The 15912-nt window shown below is 44.4% G+C and overlaps 1 protein-coding gene across 1 annotated transcript in view; it reads left to right on the top strand.

Moving 5' to 3' along the window:
• The first annotated feature begins 7343 nt into the window (after positions 1-7343).
• LOC113839048 (mothers against decapentaplegic homolog 1-like) overlaps positions 7344-15912 on the top strand; it is an 8993-nt gene continuing 424 nt past the window's right edge. Inside the window, 6 exon segments of the mRNA XM_035453927.1 lie at positions 7344-7367; positions 7369-7744; positions 8377-8640; positions 9666-9782; positions 12339-12560; positions 14349-14605. Of these exon segments, the coding sequence (XP_035309818.1) occupies positions 7344-7367; positions 7369-7744; positions 8377-8640; positions 9666-9782; positions 12339-12560; positions 14349-14605 (1260 nt within the window).

The following is a 15912-nucleotide window of genomic DNA, read 5'->3' as shown; positions in this document are numbered from 1 at the left end:
GTTGGTCGCTTAACTGTACTAGTATACGCTGTGTGCATGTACACACACATGTCCTGTCCTGCCTGTGTCGGTGTGCCCAACAATGAATATTTTCCATGCTGCTATTAGGTTGAGCTTCTGGGATTCAGTTGTCTCTAATTCTGTTGTTTTCTACCCAGAGCCATTTGTGCACTTGGCATAACTGGCCACGAGACTGCTGAAGATGGGAGTTACCACCACTCCAGGAAGCCATGTGAATACTTGATACTAGGTTTACTAACTGGAAAGGACCTGAAAGTACTGCTGAAGGGCAAACACAGGCAGAAGGATATAGCTGTTCCCCGGCAGGAGAAGGCTTATCTTTCCATTTGTTGGAATTCCATTTAACTGGTCTTGATTCTTTGCCATCTGTGATGTGTGTTGATGGTTTTAGAAGTGACTTGTCTTGGTTTAGGACACTGTCACCCTATTTTTGGTTGCATTGGCTAATGCACAGCACCATACGTTTTTTAGCTAGTTGCCATTTGCTTGGCATGATTGGGATGCTCTCCCTCTTGTGTGGTGTACAGTGAGGTTGCAGTTACTAGAGAAAGTGATTTGTGAAACAGCAACAGATCTGGACAGAATCCTGTGTTCCATCCCCCCAAATTCTTTCTAAAGCAAACCCCAGAGCTTTTCTATTTATTAGAACGTTCTGCAAGTTACCAAAGAAAGTCCACCCAGATATAGTTGGGGGAGCTTTGAAAGCTGTTTTTTGGGGTGACAGGAAGTGGAGAAGGGGAGCTGCAGGGAGAGAGGACAGGAAATGGGGAGCGGGGTCGGGATTGGCGCCAGGCAGGCAGCACTGTGGGTGGCCTGCGAAGATTGGCGCTGCCCTGTGAGTCCATCCTAACTTGGGTCCTGCCGGCCTGATCACTTGGTGCCAGAATCAGGCCAGGAGGCCCTGGAAGGCATCCCCCACGGGCATAGGTTCTGCACTCGTCACGAAGTGCTCAGAACTGGGAGCAGTTTGCCCAAGGCCTTGGCCGGGTCCAGGAGGGACTCCACGTGGAAGTCCTGTTGGGGACTTTGGATGGTTTTCTTCAGAACTGCCATCTCCAGCCCAACAGTTTTATAGCCTATCTACTGGAATTCCTCGATCTCCAGGTAAGTGGCATCCACGATCCCTTTTGCTCACCCGGCCTGGACCTGTCCCGGGGGTCCGCCATGTGGTCCAGGCGGAAGGATGATGCCTCAGAGCCTGTTTCTAGACTCTGAGGCGCCCGTCCCCCACCCCTACCCCGCCACGTTGCTCTAGGAGGGGACCGGCTCTTCCTGGGGATCCAAACTCAAGTGCTCCAGGGTGTCCGACTCCCTGGCGACTCGGGTGGCCCCTCGGGAAAGGTGTCTCATGGCTCTACCCGGCTCTACTCGGCTTTCCCTTCTTTGTGGAGAATGGAGGACATTGCCACTAAAGGGGCTGCAGGCACGCATCGACTGGCGGGCTCCGGAGCCGGGTAGAGATGCTGCGCTCTCAGGGAGCGGGTAAGCCACCGCCCGGTTCCCCGAGGGAAGGCAACAGACACTGGGGGTCTGGGGCAGTGGAATGTCCCTTTGGGGAGGGTACAGTGGGCCCGCAGTGTCCGGGAGCTGGAGTGAATCGGAGTCTGCTCCGCAGCCCGGACGTGCACCATGGAGCTTGCTGGCTCGGGGGAGAACTCTGGCTGCGCTCCCTCTGCATGCCGGCCTCTCCCTTCGGGTCGGAAACAGAGACCCAGCCTCGGCATTGTCCGGAGAGCGGGTTCAGTTTTAACAAGCCTTTTGGTAAAGCTCAGAGCCATGCACAGTCAATGCCGTTGCCTATAGTATTTGGGGAGTCGCTAGTCCCTAGATCAGACTCGCTTTTAGCAAAGCACAGGGAGGGGAGAAAGTCAGGCCTGAGACTAACTTTTAGGTCTGGGCTCCCAGGGTGTGCTCTGGTTTAGAAAATGCCAGCCATCCTTTGGGATTTGAGGCCAGGGTCTCGGGAACCTCACGTGGGTGCTGCTATTTCCTCACCTTCCAAATATGGCCAGAAAGTGCTGTGGGGAATTCTGGTATCAGCCCTGGGAGAGTGTGGAGACGCTGGGTGGCTCCTGGCTTGGAGGCAGACCTTTGAGATTAGAAGCAAAATCAATGGCCTAATTGGAGTTGAACGAATTGTGAGTGGCTTCAGAGTAGAGATGAACGCATTGATTTAGAAATTACCCCATAAGCAAAGAACTGCTGGTACTGTCTTGAAAGTGGTAAATTTCTAATTCACCAACATAATTGACCAAACACATTCCGTTTCGAAAGCGCAAAAACTCTTCACTTGTAAATGACCCAAAATACATATTTTTTGCCTGTTGCCAGAAGGCCCTTGTTTTAAAGTTACTGCGGCCAGCTTTGATGTAGTCTGGTATAGATATTTGTTTTGTTTTGTGTTCTAATGTAAGTGTTATGTTTGCTTCCTTGGTGTGTCATCTTTGCAGCTAAACGGGATCTACAGGCACCTGGTGGTGCCCCAAGGAGCCCGGCTGTGACCTGAGCGCTGCTGTTGCCACTCAGACTGGGGCCCCGTGGAGGCTGAGTGTGGTGCTAGCTCAGGGTGCCAACAGAAGACACCTTTCCCTTAGCAATGTTAGCGATGGGCCGCCCCTCCCCCCTTCCCCAGCCTGGCTGCCTCTCTCCACTTTGCATTTTAATTCACAGCCTCTTTGAGAGGCAGCCCCTCCTTCTCCAGTCTGGATTTAATATTTATATTTAAGAGTAGCTTAAAGAAATTCCCATGAAACCCCTCAGAGCCACAGAGCGACATAAGTATGTTTTTGTGTTCATTGTGACCACTATACTTGGGTGTGCAGCCGGGAGGATTAGACGCATTGACTTGTCTGGGGGAGAGGGGGAAGCAATATTATGCGTGCCTAGCAACTGGAGAAGCATGTCTTCTGTTTGTTATGTGTTAGGTAGTGTTGACTTATGTTTACTCACTATTTTGGTCTTTAATAGTAGAGTTTTCTGAGCTCTGAACATCGATGCAGAGAGAGCTGCTAAGGACTTGCATTTCTGAGGAGCAGGCCACCCTGTGTGGCTGTTAGTGTGATTGCTCCCAGGCCTCAGGATGGCTGGAAGTCTTTGGAAAGCTTGTGGCCCAGATGCTATCTGTGAGATCAGAAAGATCTCTTTCTGGGCGGGTAATACCAAAGAGCCTTTTAGTGTTTACTGCCTGGTATTTCCTCCCTTGTTCACTTTTCCAGAGAAAAGTTTCTGTGGACAGAGCAGGCAAGTGATCAGAGGCTTTTAAAGGCAACAGCAAAAACTCTTGTTGTTGTTGACCAATACTAACCTCAGTCCCCTGTAATGTGTGTGAGGGAACTGGACTTTAGTGCTGGTCCTCCATGCTTTCTGTTTTAGTCATTAAACACTGTGAGCCAGGAACTCCATGCTGGGTTATGTGCAAAGTAGACCCACCATTGGTTTAAGCCACCAGAAAGGAAACATATTTTTGTGTTATCTTTTTGCATTTTAGGAAAATCTGACTATTTCTTCAGGATAGGGAGCTATTTTCATGCAGTGGGTATTGGATGTGACTTACTTATGTGGTCTGGTAACTGTTTTAATAGGAGTGTGAGTGTTCTGGACCCTTCTACTTCTGAATACAGATGATAAATGTCATCATTAAACCTTAAATAATCTCTTTAGACCCATTTTGTTGACTTTCTTCCTAGTTCTCATGCTGGATCATAGTTTTGGGCTGTAGATGTGTTGCTTCTGTGATCTGTTTTTTTCACACCACTGTGAGAATTATCTGTAGATATTATAGTTGCATACCTCTTCTCATGCCCAAGCACCTGCCACTTCGTGTCGTCCTTTCTATCTTAAATCTGACTCTATATCAAAATATCCATTTAATTTTTGGAGATTCATAAAAGAGTAGGGACAGTCTCTCTAATTTACAGTCTCATCACATCCCACCAATGATTGCTAATGGCCAACTCACATCAAGTATTTGCTTGCTAACAGGGAATAGAGAATTATAAATGTCCAGAAAGCTTGGGGCCTCCTGCAGCTTTTCACACACAGACTGGTGCACATTTATGGCAGGAAATTGACAAAAGGAGAAGCTGAATTGCCTTGGCCTCCAGCTTTCCGTCAGGAATGAGGTTGAAGTGATTAAAGAGCTTTGCAATAAAGCCCTGCATGTGTTTACTAACTGTGCAGTGGTGAGTTCTTCACTATATTTCTTGACCCTCCATTCTTGTGGGGCGTGTCTCTGTGATATACTTTAGAAACATCCTCTGGAAGGATGGAGGGCCCAGCAAAGTAGTGAGGGGGTGGTAATGGGTTACCAGTATTCCCAATGAAGCCACCTTCCAAGTAGACCTGCTTCTGGGATTGCAACATGGAATCAGCAGTCACTCATTCAAATATTTTCCTTCCAAGTACAAATTCAATTGTGTGATGCAGTGCAGAGAATTCTTAGTCTGTGATACACACTTGCTGTTTTAAATATTTATTTATTTATTTATTTATTTATTTATTATTTTATTCTTTTTCCTTGAGACAGGGTTTCTTTGTGACTTTGGAGCCTGTTCCCTGCTGCCCCCTAAGAAGGGAGAAGGTAAACTCTCCCATCGAGAGTTCAGAAGCTTTGTTCCTGTGACCCGACCCCCTCCAGAGGGGACACCTACTACTATAAGGAGTTAGGATTTAAAGGTGAGACTTTGGGAACATTCAGGCAAGCATCAGCCTGTTCCCTGGCTTCTGCATGTTTAACAACAGTTACCAGCCACATGGTGTTATGCTTGGTACTTGGTCAGCATTCCTTCTGGATGAGGCCCTGGAGCAGCAGAAGAGGACAATGCAGTCCCATGGGGCTGGCATTGGATTATCCATTTGCTCCATGGAGTTACTTGGATGTGTGTGCCCTGCTTCTTGCCTTAAACATCAAGCCTCTTCAGGTTGTTGCCCCACCCCACATGCCCTAGTTCCAGGCATTTGGGATAGCTGTTTGGGGGGTGACAATACAGAATGGTGGCTCCTGGGTACCCCCCAACCCCAACACACTCACTTCATATAGTGCACCCTCATCAGAAAGCAGCCTGAAAGTGATTCTGAGAGAAACAAGCCCTGCCATTTGAAAGTCAGTGATTAAAATATTTAAAAGCTGTTTTGGGGGATAAATGAAAAAGGCTGGAGGAAACTCAGAATCTCTTTAATTTGCTTCTGGAGTCTGGGAAGAAGCAGTTTTTCCAGTTCTGGGGGGTAGTGAAGTTTTACTGAATAGTGAGTTAACATATCAATAGGTGCGTGCTAAGCCGGATTGACTTATGATAATGGCTTAACTTTGTTTTCTCTTTTCTTTCCTGTTAAATGAAAACTTCAAAAATAATGAGTAAATTCTGGCGAAGCTGTTTATAAAGGAAAAGTAGCTCTCTGTTGAGTGAAGTTGAGCCTTTACCCTTGGAGGAACATAGGGAATGTGCAATCTTTTCATTTTAGTCTAAGTTCTCTGGAGCCCAGTCATCAAACAGTTACTGAGAATCCATCTGTACCAGGCACCATGCTGTGCTCCAGATACACTAACTGTGAGATGGAGGGGCCAGGTTATTTCCTCCAGCAAGGAAGCCGAAATGCAGACTATCCCAGTTCGCTACAGTGAGCATTCAAGGTCACTATTGTTTTAAGAATGAGGATCAGGAAGATTGTCCCCAATTTATTCCTCTTATTGGTCATTTGTGAATTTTCTGATTTATTGATCATTCTTGATAAGAGATTATACGTTTTATTAGTGCTTTGGTTTTGTAGGTTTTCACTAGCGTACTTAAAAAATAATTTCTCAATTCCTTATATTTTCTTTGGGGTTAAATCACCGTCCACCTCTTCAGGCTTTTTTCCTCTCTCCCAGTAAATGCATTTTAGCTATAAACATCCATATAATCACTGCGTATCACATCTTACTCACTCTATTTGTTTATTTTTTGTTTCTCGAGACAAGTTTTCTCTGTGTAACCCTGGCTCTTCCCTGTAGACCAGGCTGGCCTTGAACTCAGAGATTTGCCTGCTTCTCCCTGAGATTAAAGGTGTGTGCCACCACTGCCTAGCTATATCTCAATATTTTCAATGTCATATTTTTATAATCATTCAGTTAAGGTATTTCATCTCTACTGTAATTACTTCATGACGCATGGTTAAAATGTGTTTACTTCTAATAATAATATTCTTGTTGACTTGTTAGCTATACTGAGATCTTAATTATTGTTTTTTGTTACTTGTTGTGTGGGAAAGTTGCAGCCATCAAGAGTTGTCCACCTTGGTTATTTTGTTTGTTCATTTTCAAGGCCTAAAGTTTGCCAGCTGGTCTAGGCTAGTCCACCAGCAAGAGACCCACCTGTGCCCTCCTGGGGCTGGGGTAAAAGCATGCACCACCACTCCTCGCTCTTAGTGTGGACTCCGAGTACAGGACTCCGCCCTGTACAGGCAGTCACTCTAGGCACTCAGCTAGCTCCTTTGCCACAAATACCGTATATTTCACATGACTTTACTCATTTACATGCTGGTTTCCATATAAACTGGGTCACGCATTTACACTTTACTCTTGTATATGTCAGTTATAGGTCAGTCTCCCACAGGATTGTAGGTTAGAATCGTTGTTGTTTCTTTTTTCTTTTTTTTTGCAGTTTTCTGCTTGGTGTCCTTTGAATTTTATCACTTGCATATAGGCTTATGGTGGTAATATGCAAATTGCCTGAGTGATAGCTGTGCCCCAATTATTGCAATGACCTTTGTCCAGAGCATGGTGCTGCTCTCAGCAGTCTGTTCTCTTCCTCTTGTAAGACCACCAATCAATCCTGTTGCCTTCAGGCCCCACATTTATAATCTGATTTAACCCTGGTGAGTTCCTTAGCCACTCCAAGCCAAGTACAGTGGGTTGCAATGGGCACTGGAGCTTTAATGTATGTTTTAGGAGAACACATTTCAGCTTCTGTCATCATAGAATACACATTCTCACGAGCTTAGCCTGGGGTTACATCTCGCTAATAAAGTCATCGAAGTGTGAAGCTGAGCAGAATTAGCCAGAGAACACCCGTACAGGGACACTTAAGTGCTTAGTTTCTGGCACTTATCAGTTAATCTTGGTGTGTCTTGAGGTGATTTTCAAGCCAGTTTCTATCCTTTGTTTTTGCAGGTGCTAACTTTGGGTCTCTTCTTGGAATAGGAGGAAGAGCCGTTCTCTACTTTTCAGAAATACGGAGAAACTAAAGAGAACCAATGTAAATAAGCTGAATTCTCTTCTGGTCTCTCCCCTTTCGAGACATCACCACTTCAACCTGTGAGGAGCCTGAAGAATTAGACCAGTCACTATGAATGTGACCAGCTTGTTTTCCCCTCACAAGTCCAGCTGTGAAGAGACTTCTAGGTTGGAAACAGTGTGACGAAGAAGAAAAATGGGCAGAGAAAGCTGTGGACGTGTTGGTGAAAAAATTGAAGAAAAAGAAAGGGGCCATGGAAGAGTTGGAGAAGGCCCTGAGCTGCCCGGGACAGCCAAGTAACTGTGTCACCATTCCCTGCTCCCTGGATGGCAGGCTGCAGGTGTCCCACCGGAAGGGATTGCCTCATGTCATTTATTGCCGAGTGTGGCGCTGGCCAGACCTCCAGAGCCACCATGAACTGAAGCCTCTGGATTGCTGTGAGTTTCCTTTCAGTTCCAAGCAGAAGGAGGTGTGCATCAACCCCTATCACTATAAGCGAGTGGAGAGCCCTGGTGAGTGGGGTGGACTGTGTGTGCACCATGAAGCCTGTTGAGACCAGAGCAATAACACCTTTCTGTTGTGGGGTGTAATTCCAAAATATCTTGGGGAAGTTTTGTTTGTATTCATTTATGCGTGTGCAAAAGAGCACAGGAACTCTATCTACTCAGCTTTCTCTCATTGTAACAAGTGTCTGTAACAATCACTTTATAAAGAGGAAGGTTTACTTTACTTCATGACTTTGTAATTATCAGCCCTTCTTCCATTGGCTCCAGTTGCCACATTGTGTCATTCAGGATGGTTTTGTTGATCGATTGGTTCACCTAGCTGATGATTTCTGAGGGTCCCCAAGTATGGATGGTGTCAGATTTGGGTGGCTTCCCTCCCTGCTCCTGGGATGGCCAGGTGACTTTTCTCTCACAGGAACTTCAGACCCCAGGGGTAGACTGCAAACTTCCAGCTCAACCATCCAATAATAGGTTGGTCTCCAAAGGCCTTTTGTATTTTTGTGGAATATATACGTCATGTTAAAGTAAAGACTAGGGAATAATTTGCAAAGGCTTTTGTGTCCACTGCCTGTTTTAAGAAAGAGAGGATATAAATTAAACCTTTCTCATTTGTCTCTGTGTTTTCTTTCTGTTCCCAGTGCTTCCTCCCGTGCTGGTTCCAAGGTACAGTGAGTACAACCCTCAGCACAGCCTTCTGGCACAGTTCTGTAACTTGGGACAGAATGAGCCTCACATGCCACCGAACGCCACGTTTCCAGATTCCTTCAGGCAGCCCAGCACCCACCCGTTTCCCCACTCGTCCATCAACAGCTACCCCAACTCCCCAGGCAGTAGCAGCAGCAGCAGCACCTACCCTCACTCCCGCACCAGCTCAGACCCAGGCAGCTCTTTCCAGATGCCAGGTAGGAGGCGGCATTCGGGGACACTGCCTGCCTTGGGGAGGTGTGGGGGTGGCCTGCGGGTGGGGGCAGGGTGGGTGGAACACTGAGCACATCCTGGTGAACCAGTGCTTGGAGAATATCAATGTAGGGAGGGAGTTGTACATACAGCTGGAGAAGAGGATGGCTTGTTTGAGTCCTGTTAAATTTTGAAACTGCTGCATCCTTCTTTGAGTGGCACAATTGTTCCAGTCTCGGCTCTCCATAAAAAGAAAGGGGAATATGTCATATTACACACACTGCTCTTCTGAGAAGCGGCTTTGGCGAGCTTTTCCAACATTGAAGAACCCTTATTATCAATGCAGCCGAAGAAGAGCTAATTACTGGGTTATCCGCCCTCCCCATTTAATTAGATTTATTTAGCCAGTGATTTAATCCCAAGAAATATGTACTTTTAACAGCAAGGAAATGCAACAGAAGTGATGGAGAACATCTGCTTGTTTAAATTTGCAAAGACAAAAACCAGGTATTTTATTGCTTGTTTAACTTAGCACAGACAAAAACCAAATATTTTCCTGTTTTTGTCATAACGGATGGTGTAATAGTGACTAATTAGAAGATTACTCTTTTCAGATTACAGGTTAGTAAACAAGCATCTCAAATATTAGTGCCAGAGCTCTTGCCAGTCGACATCAAGAGGGATACGATGAATAAAAGTTCATCATGAAATGCATGGATATTTTTGTGAGGGAAAATGATGGGACAGGATGTTTATAGAGCCACTTAAGGTGCTTTACATTAAATTATACTTCAGCATCCATGTTGTACCTACAGAAATTAAAACGTGATCCATGCTTTATTGCTTCCTCCGTTCCCAACCATAAGTTAAAGGAAAATGTTTACCTAAAGTTATCCTCTGACCCCTGCATACATGTGCACACACATGCATCTGTGTACACTTGAGCAGGCCTAATCATATGCAAAAGCTCTCAGCGCAGAGGAGAGTCTGTGCCTGAAGCATGTAATTTTTTTTCTGTCAAACTTTGTAGCTGACATACCCCCAACTGCTTACCAGCCTCCTCAAGACTCCATGGCCCAGGATGGCTCTCAGTTAATGGACACGAATATGATGGCACCTGCACTGCCCTCTGAGATCAACAGAGGAGGTAAAATGAGTTGTCAGAGTGTTGTCTGTATGTCCTGTCCAAATGTCACATTTATTCATTTAGACCTAAAAAAGGTAGCTGTTTGAGAAACATGGAAAAAAAGTTTTGTTGTTGTTTTAAGCCTAATGGAAAGAATTCTCTAGAGCCCATCTTTTTCCTTAAACTCTGTCACAGTCCAATATGAGATCTCAGAATTGAATATGGATTTCTCAGATTCCAACTGGTCTCTGAAACGGCCGTAAGCAGTGCTCTGCCATTTTGTGTTACATAGTTAGGTGAAGTGAGTTTCCTGCATTGGTGGTTAGAAAACCGAACTGTCAGTCACCTCTAAAGACAATCTGTATGTTGACCAGTGTTGAATAATCAGCCAAGATTTATTAGTTATGGAAAAATAAACAAGCATATCTGTGTCCTTAGCATGCTAATTTGCTTTCACCTTAAATAAATGAGTAAGTGATATATATTATCATATATACATTAATATACATGTATGCACATATATCAAATAACTGTTTAAAATGCATCTGTCTATGATTTGTTACCAATAAATATGGGTTTGTATGGCAGTTTCACAAACTATATACACAGGAGGTTGTTAAAAATCTCTGTGCTTACAGAGATAGTCGGAGGAAATGATTGAGTCCTGTTTTACATAACAAATACATCTGTTATTTATATGCTCATGTGTTTTCACGTCTTCAGAATAGCCCCTATGCCACTTTTGGAATTTTTATTTGTGGAGCAAGATACCCTGTGTGGGGACGGTAATAGTCATGATGAGATTATCTCTGTTACCCCCAAATAGAGACTTATTTTTAAGTTTTTTCCTTTAAAATAGCTTAAAAATTGTTCCCAGTTGGAGCCATTTAAAAATCACATAGTATTTTCAGAGGAAAAAACTTTGACTTTTCTCCTGTTGTTACCTGTGGTGGATTCCCAGAACATGGGTCAGCAAGCTACAGCCTGCACACAGAGCAGCCCACTTTCTGTTTTTGTAAATAAAGCTTTATTAGAACACACCACTGCCCATTTGTTACATTTTATCTATGGCTAGGTTTTTTTTATCTGTTGTTGTGGTTACAAAGGCAGAGTGGAATAGTTGTGATAAAGACCATATGTCTCACAAGATCTTCCTGGCCTTTTATAGGAAAAATGTGTCCACATGTAAGCCAAATGAATAGCATTTTCAACAATGCCGAATGCTGATAGAAGGCCTATGTGACAGATGGCACAGCCTTCTCTGGGGTTTGGCACTTGTGGATTACTAAAGCTTTGCTCCTTGAATTGCAGCAGACAGGGAAGCATTGCCTGGAAAGAAACAAGGGAAATAGTATATTTTCAGCTAAGCTACTTATATAAAACAAATAACTGGCTGGTTATGTTAAGAACATGGCAGCATTCGGGAAGCACAGGCAGGCTGAACGCTGAGTTAGAGGCCTGCCTGGTCTACAAAGCTACAAAGAAACTGTGTCTCGAAAAACCACAAGCTACCAAACAAAAGGATGTGGAAGTCTTTCTCCTTCTCCTTCTCCTTCTCCTTCTCCTTCTCCTTCTCCTTCTCCTTCTCCTTTTCCTCCTCCTTCTCCTCTTCCTCCTTGTTCTTCTCCTTCTCCATCTCCCAGTCCTGGTGGATTTTCTTTCCATTTCTTATATTTGTACACTGAAGCCCCGTGAGACTTATTAGAGTAATGATCAAGTTGGCAATGGTGTGGTTTGTGTGCCTGGGCTCTCAAAAGGCATGCATAAGAGGTTTTGACGCAGAAAGGGCTCTTTTCCCAGCCTTTTGGTTGAAAGCATTCAGAAGCATTTTCTGTTTGGAGATTCATCAGCCTTAAGAGATTGGGCTTAACAAGCTGCATCCTCTTGGTAAACCTGTGTAGTTTCTATTGTTGGCCCATTCTGGGAAGGGAGAGACAAACACACCCGCTTGGCATGACTTGAAGCAAATAGAAGGAGGTTAGCCTGGCGTCTGGATGAGAGAGATATATTTTATTCGGGATGAATGGCCAGCTGGCACGGTTTCTTCCTGAGCTATAGCAAAACTGGAGCTTCAGCCATCACTAGCTCTTGTGAAGCCAAGCAGCTTCTTCATGATAGGAAGAAGTTCGTTTTCAGGGCTTCGAGAAAGCAGTGGTCTGTCAAGGCTTTGCCAAAAGCAGTTCCTTTCTTCACCAGCCCATTGGCACATGTCCGGGCCCCTCCTGTTCCTGTGCCACTTGCTTTCTCATTGGTCACTGTAATACTTGTAGGTAATGTGCCAGCAGGAGTGATTTCAATTATTTCTGTATGTTAATGAGCAAGTTATAAGTCATTTGTATTCAGCAACTGCTGTTGCCGGGCTTGCTGAGCTGGTATATTGGATCTCTGCCAGTTCCCCAATGAAAGGAGAATGCCCCCTTAGTAAGAAGTACATTGGATCTCACAGAAATGACCCATGTGATCCTCGTAGTTGCCCCTCCCTGTCTTCGTTCCACCGTGCTCAGCCAGTTTTACAATGCGGTTTCTGGTTGGGGTGCTCCAGGAGTAACTGTGAGCAAATTTCTTTCCTTCTTGCAGATGTTCAAACTGTTGTTTATGAGGAACCAATGCACTGGTGCTCTATTGTGTACTACGAGCTCAACAACCGCGTGGGTGATACATTCCAGGCCTCCTCCACAAGCGTGTTGGTGGATGGTTACACTGATCCTTCCAACAACAAGAACCGTTTCTGCCTTGGGCTGCTCTACAACATTAACCGGAACTCCACAATAGAAAACACCAGACGACATATTGGAAAAGGTGCGTGTCCCTTTACCCCTCCTGCAAACGTTCATCTTTTCTTCCTCTAGAAGTGACCCCATCATTCTTGTGGCAAATGCCAAATGTTCACATGCTGTTGTTCACAGGAGATTCCCAAATGGCCACTAAACCAAGGCTTTGCCCAGCCCCCATGTCAAATTAAAGCAATTCCCTTTGCAGCTGTGAACACTTTGCTTTTGTGTAAGCTCAGTGTCAGTGCTGGTGTGGGTCAGCTGATCATAGCACTCACAGTGCTGATGTAACACAAGCATTCTGGAAAGTCATTTGGCAAAGTGATTCAAATCCTTAGATCCAGCCGCTTAACTTCCAGGAATGTCTCTTATAGATATTAGTAAAAACCATCCATTAACATTTGTCATGACTGCAATAGTAGATAATTAGTGTCAATACTGGTCTGCTGAGGGAGCCTGGCTAAACAGTTACAGCAGCAAGTCATACAGAAATGTGAGAGTTTGCAACAAAGGCTTTAATGATTGCAAAACCAGACACAATATTGCAGACTGTTAATTAACAAGCATTTTCCTCTGTTGCTGAAGGAATGTCAATATTTTCCACATTTTTGTATTTCATATATTGTCTTAATTTTCTAAAATTAAAAGACATCATTTTTGATATCAGGGAAAAGGGTTTTTTTTTCTTCTTAAACAGTTTTCTCACTGGGTGTTGGTGGCGCATGGCTTTAATCCCAGCACTTGGGAGGAAGAGGCAGGCAGATCTCTGTGAGTTCGAGGCCAGCCTGCTCTCCAGAGCTAGTGCCAGGATAGGCTCCAAAGATGCACAGAGAAACCCTGTCTTGAAAAAACCAAAAAAATAGTTTTCTCTTTATTTTTGTTCTTAAATATATCTCTGTATATCACTAAACAAAATGGATTTCTGCCACAGTGGGTAGAACTGATACTGGAGTCTTAGCCCTGTGTGTCTGTAGAAATGCCACATTGTGTTTCCTCAGACAGTTTCACTAGCATTTTCTACTAAGCCATTCCAACTAAGCACCTTCTTAGCTCAAAGCCACACTACCTGCCTGCTTGCTAGCCTCTTCTTACTCCCTCGTGAGTCTTGGCCAGAGGGTCCATCTTCCTTTTTGAAGATTTGCTTTTGTTTATTTTCTGTGTGTATAGCGGGGCACATAGTGGTCAGAGGACAAATTTGCAGAATTGGTTCTCTCCTTCTTCCAGCTTTAATAGGAGGGGATCCAGGTCTCTGCCTCCTTCTTCCTGAGAAGGGGGTATGTTGCCTGGTCTTCCAGCATCCTAAGTTATAAGACGTTTTCAATTATTGTTTTTTCTACTTATTTCGGTGAGCTCCTTTTTCTCACAGTATGTTTTTTTTTTCTATTTAAAAAGTGTCTGTTTTAACTAGACCTCATGTCTTACAGCTTCCAGAAGTAATTCTTCAATCCGGGTTTCACTCCTCTGTGTTTATTGATCATCCCTTCTCTCTCTCTGAAGTTTTCTGAACAATTTAGTCTTGGCATAAATGCAGAAGACTTTAAGCACTCGGGTTACTCCAAGAAACTACAGGTTTTATTGTGCTTAATTTTTAGAGTGTACGTTTACTTTCAACTCTGGTTAAGCAGGACATTAAATACCAAAATGAAAATGTCAACCATTATTATTTTTGAGAGACTTGTTTGTTCCTGAACACACTGGTTATCACAAGCATAACATAGTTAGCTAGATGTCTGTCAGAATGGCTATGTGAGTGGCCAAATTTGACTCTGCCTGGGTGCCTTTCAGCCTATGACTGACATGGTCTGTCCTGTCACAGGTGTCCACCTGTACTATGTTGGAGGAGAAGTGTATGCCGAATGCCTGAGTGACAGCAGCATCTTTGTGCAGAGTCGGAACTGCAACTATCATCATGGGTTTCATCCCACCACTGTCTGCAAGATCCCCAGTGGGTGTAGCGTGAAAATTTTCAACAACCAAAAGTTTTCTCAGATACTGGCACAGTCTGTGAACCATGGTTTTGAGACCGTGTATGAACTCACCAAAATGTGCACTATTCGAATGAGTTTCGTGAAGGTGAGCAGTACCCGCCCATCTCATTCAGGCCTGACCCCCGCCTCACCCCTGCTATTTACAATATGTATACCTGTGCCTTCCTGGTATATATTCCTATCAGTGCCCAGCAAGAGCACCAGTGTCCAAGAGGTTGTCATGGGAACTTAGAATATAGTCCTCTCCTCCCACCTCGCAGATCCCAGAGATGGAACTCAGGTCTCCAGGCTTGGTGACAGGCACCTTTATCTGTCCCTGCCTCCCAGTCATCATGCAGTTTATTCTGGGTCAAGCTAAGGGTTTAATAGAGTCCAGGCTGGAGCATGTCTTATTCCAGAAGCAGGCAGCCTAGTCAGTCTGTCTGTCTCAGCAGTCCTTACGACTCATATCATCCTGGGGAGGAACAGCCTAGTGAATCTTGTCAGTTTCAGGGAATTACTAAAGCTTTTACGATGTCTGCTTCCTGAGGTTTAAGGACTTTGCCTAGAGGGTGGAGTGTTTCACCTCCCCTTAAAACATTCAGCAATTCTGGAACTTCCCTATAAGACAGAAGGTTTTATCTTTGAAGAAATTGCTACACATGTGTAAAAGGTGAGAGAAGAACCAACTTCACAGATTTGTTCTCTGAGCTCCACATGCACACTGTGGTGTACATTAACACACATTCATGCAACAACAACAAAAAGCTGGGTGCAGTGCTGTGTGTAGTCCCAGCATGGGAGACAGATAGGATCCCTTAGGCTTGCTGGCCGCCAGTCTAGCCTGATTGACAAAAGCCCAGGTGCAGCAAGAGAACTCATCTCAGAAAATACAGTGCAGTGTGATTGAAGAAGACAGCCAGTGTAGACCCCTGTACTCTCCAGGCATGGACACACAGATAAAGGGGCAAGGGATTGTTCAGTTAAAGGTGTAGGACTCTTACAGTGGTCCTGGGTTCAGTCCCAGCATCCAGCTGAAGTGGATCACGACAGCCTGTAACTCTACCTCCAGGATCCAACATCTTCTGAAATCCACAGATACCACACATTCATAGGTAAATCCATACTCAAACACGCACATATTTGCACAATTTTTAAACAAAATATTAAAAAATAAACCCAGTTTGATAATACGTGCTTTTATTCCAGTGCTCAGAAATCAGACAGGTAAGCTCTGAGTTTGAGGCCAGTTTGGTATTCATAGGGAGTTTAGACCAGCCAGGGCTACCCATTAAGAGTATGTCTTAAAAGTATAAGTAAGTAAGTAAATTTTTAACATAACATTAATGTAGTGGGAAATAAATATTTAAAATATCTTGTTTTGTTTTGTTTTATTTTTTTTTTTTTTGAGAC

The sequence above is a fragment of the Cricetulus griseus genome, unplaced genomic scaffold (assembly GCF_003668045.3).
Source record: "Cricetulus griseus strain 17A/GY unplaced genomic scaffold, alternate assembly CriGri-PICRH-1.0 unplaced_scaffold_80, whole genome shotgun sequence".
Classification (NCBI taxonomy): Eukaryota; Metazoa; Chordata; class Mammalia; order Rodentia; family Cricetidae; genus Cricetulus; species Cricetulus griseus.
This window is presented reverse-complemented; position numbering and strand designations above follow the sequence as displayed.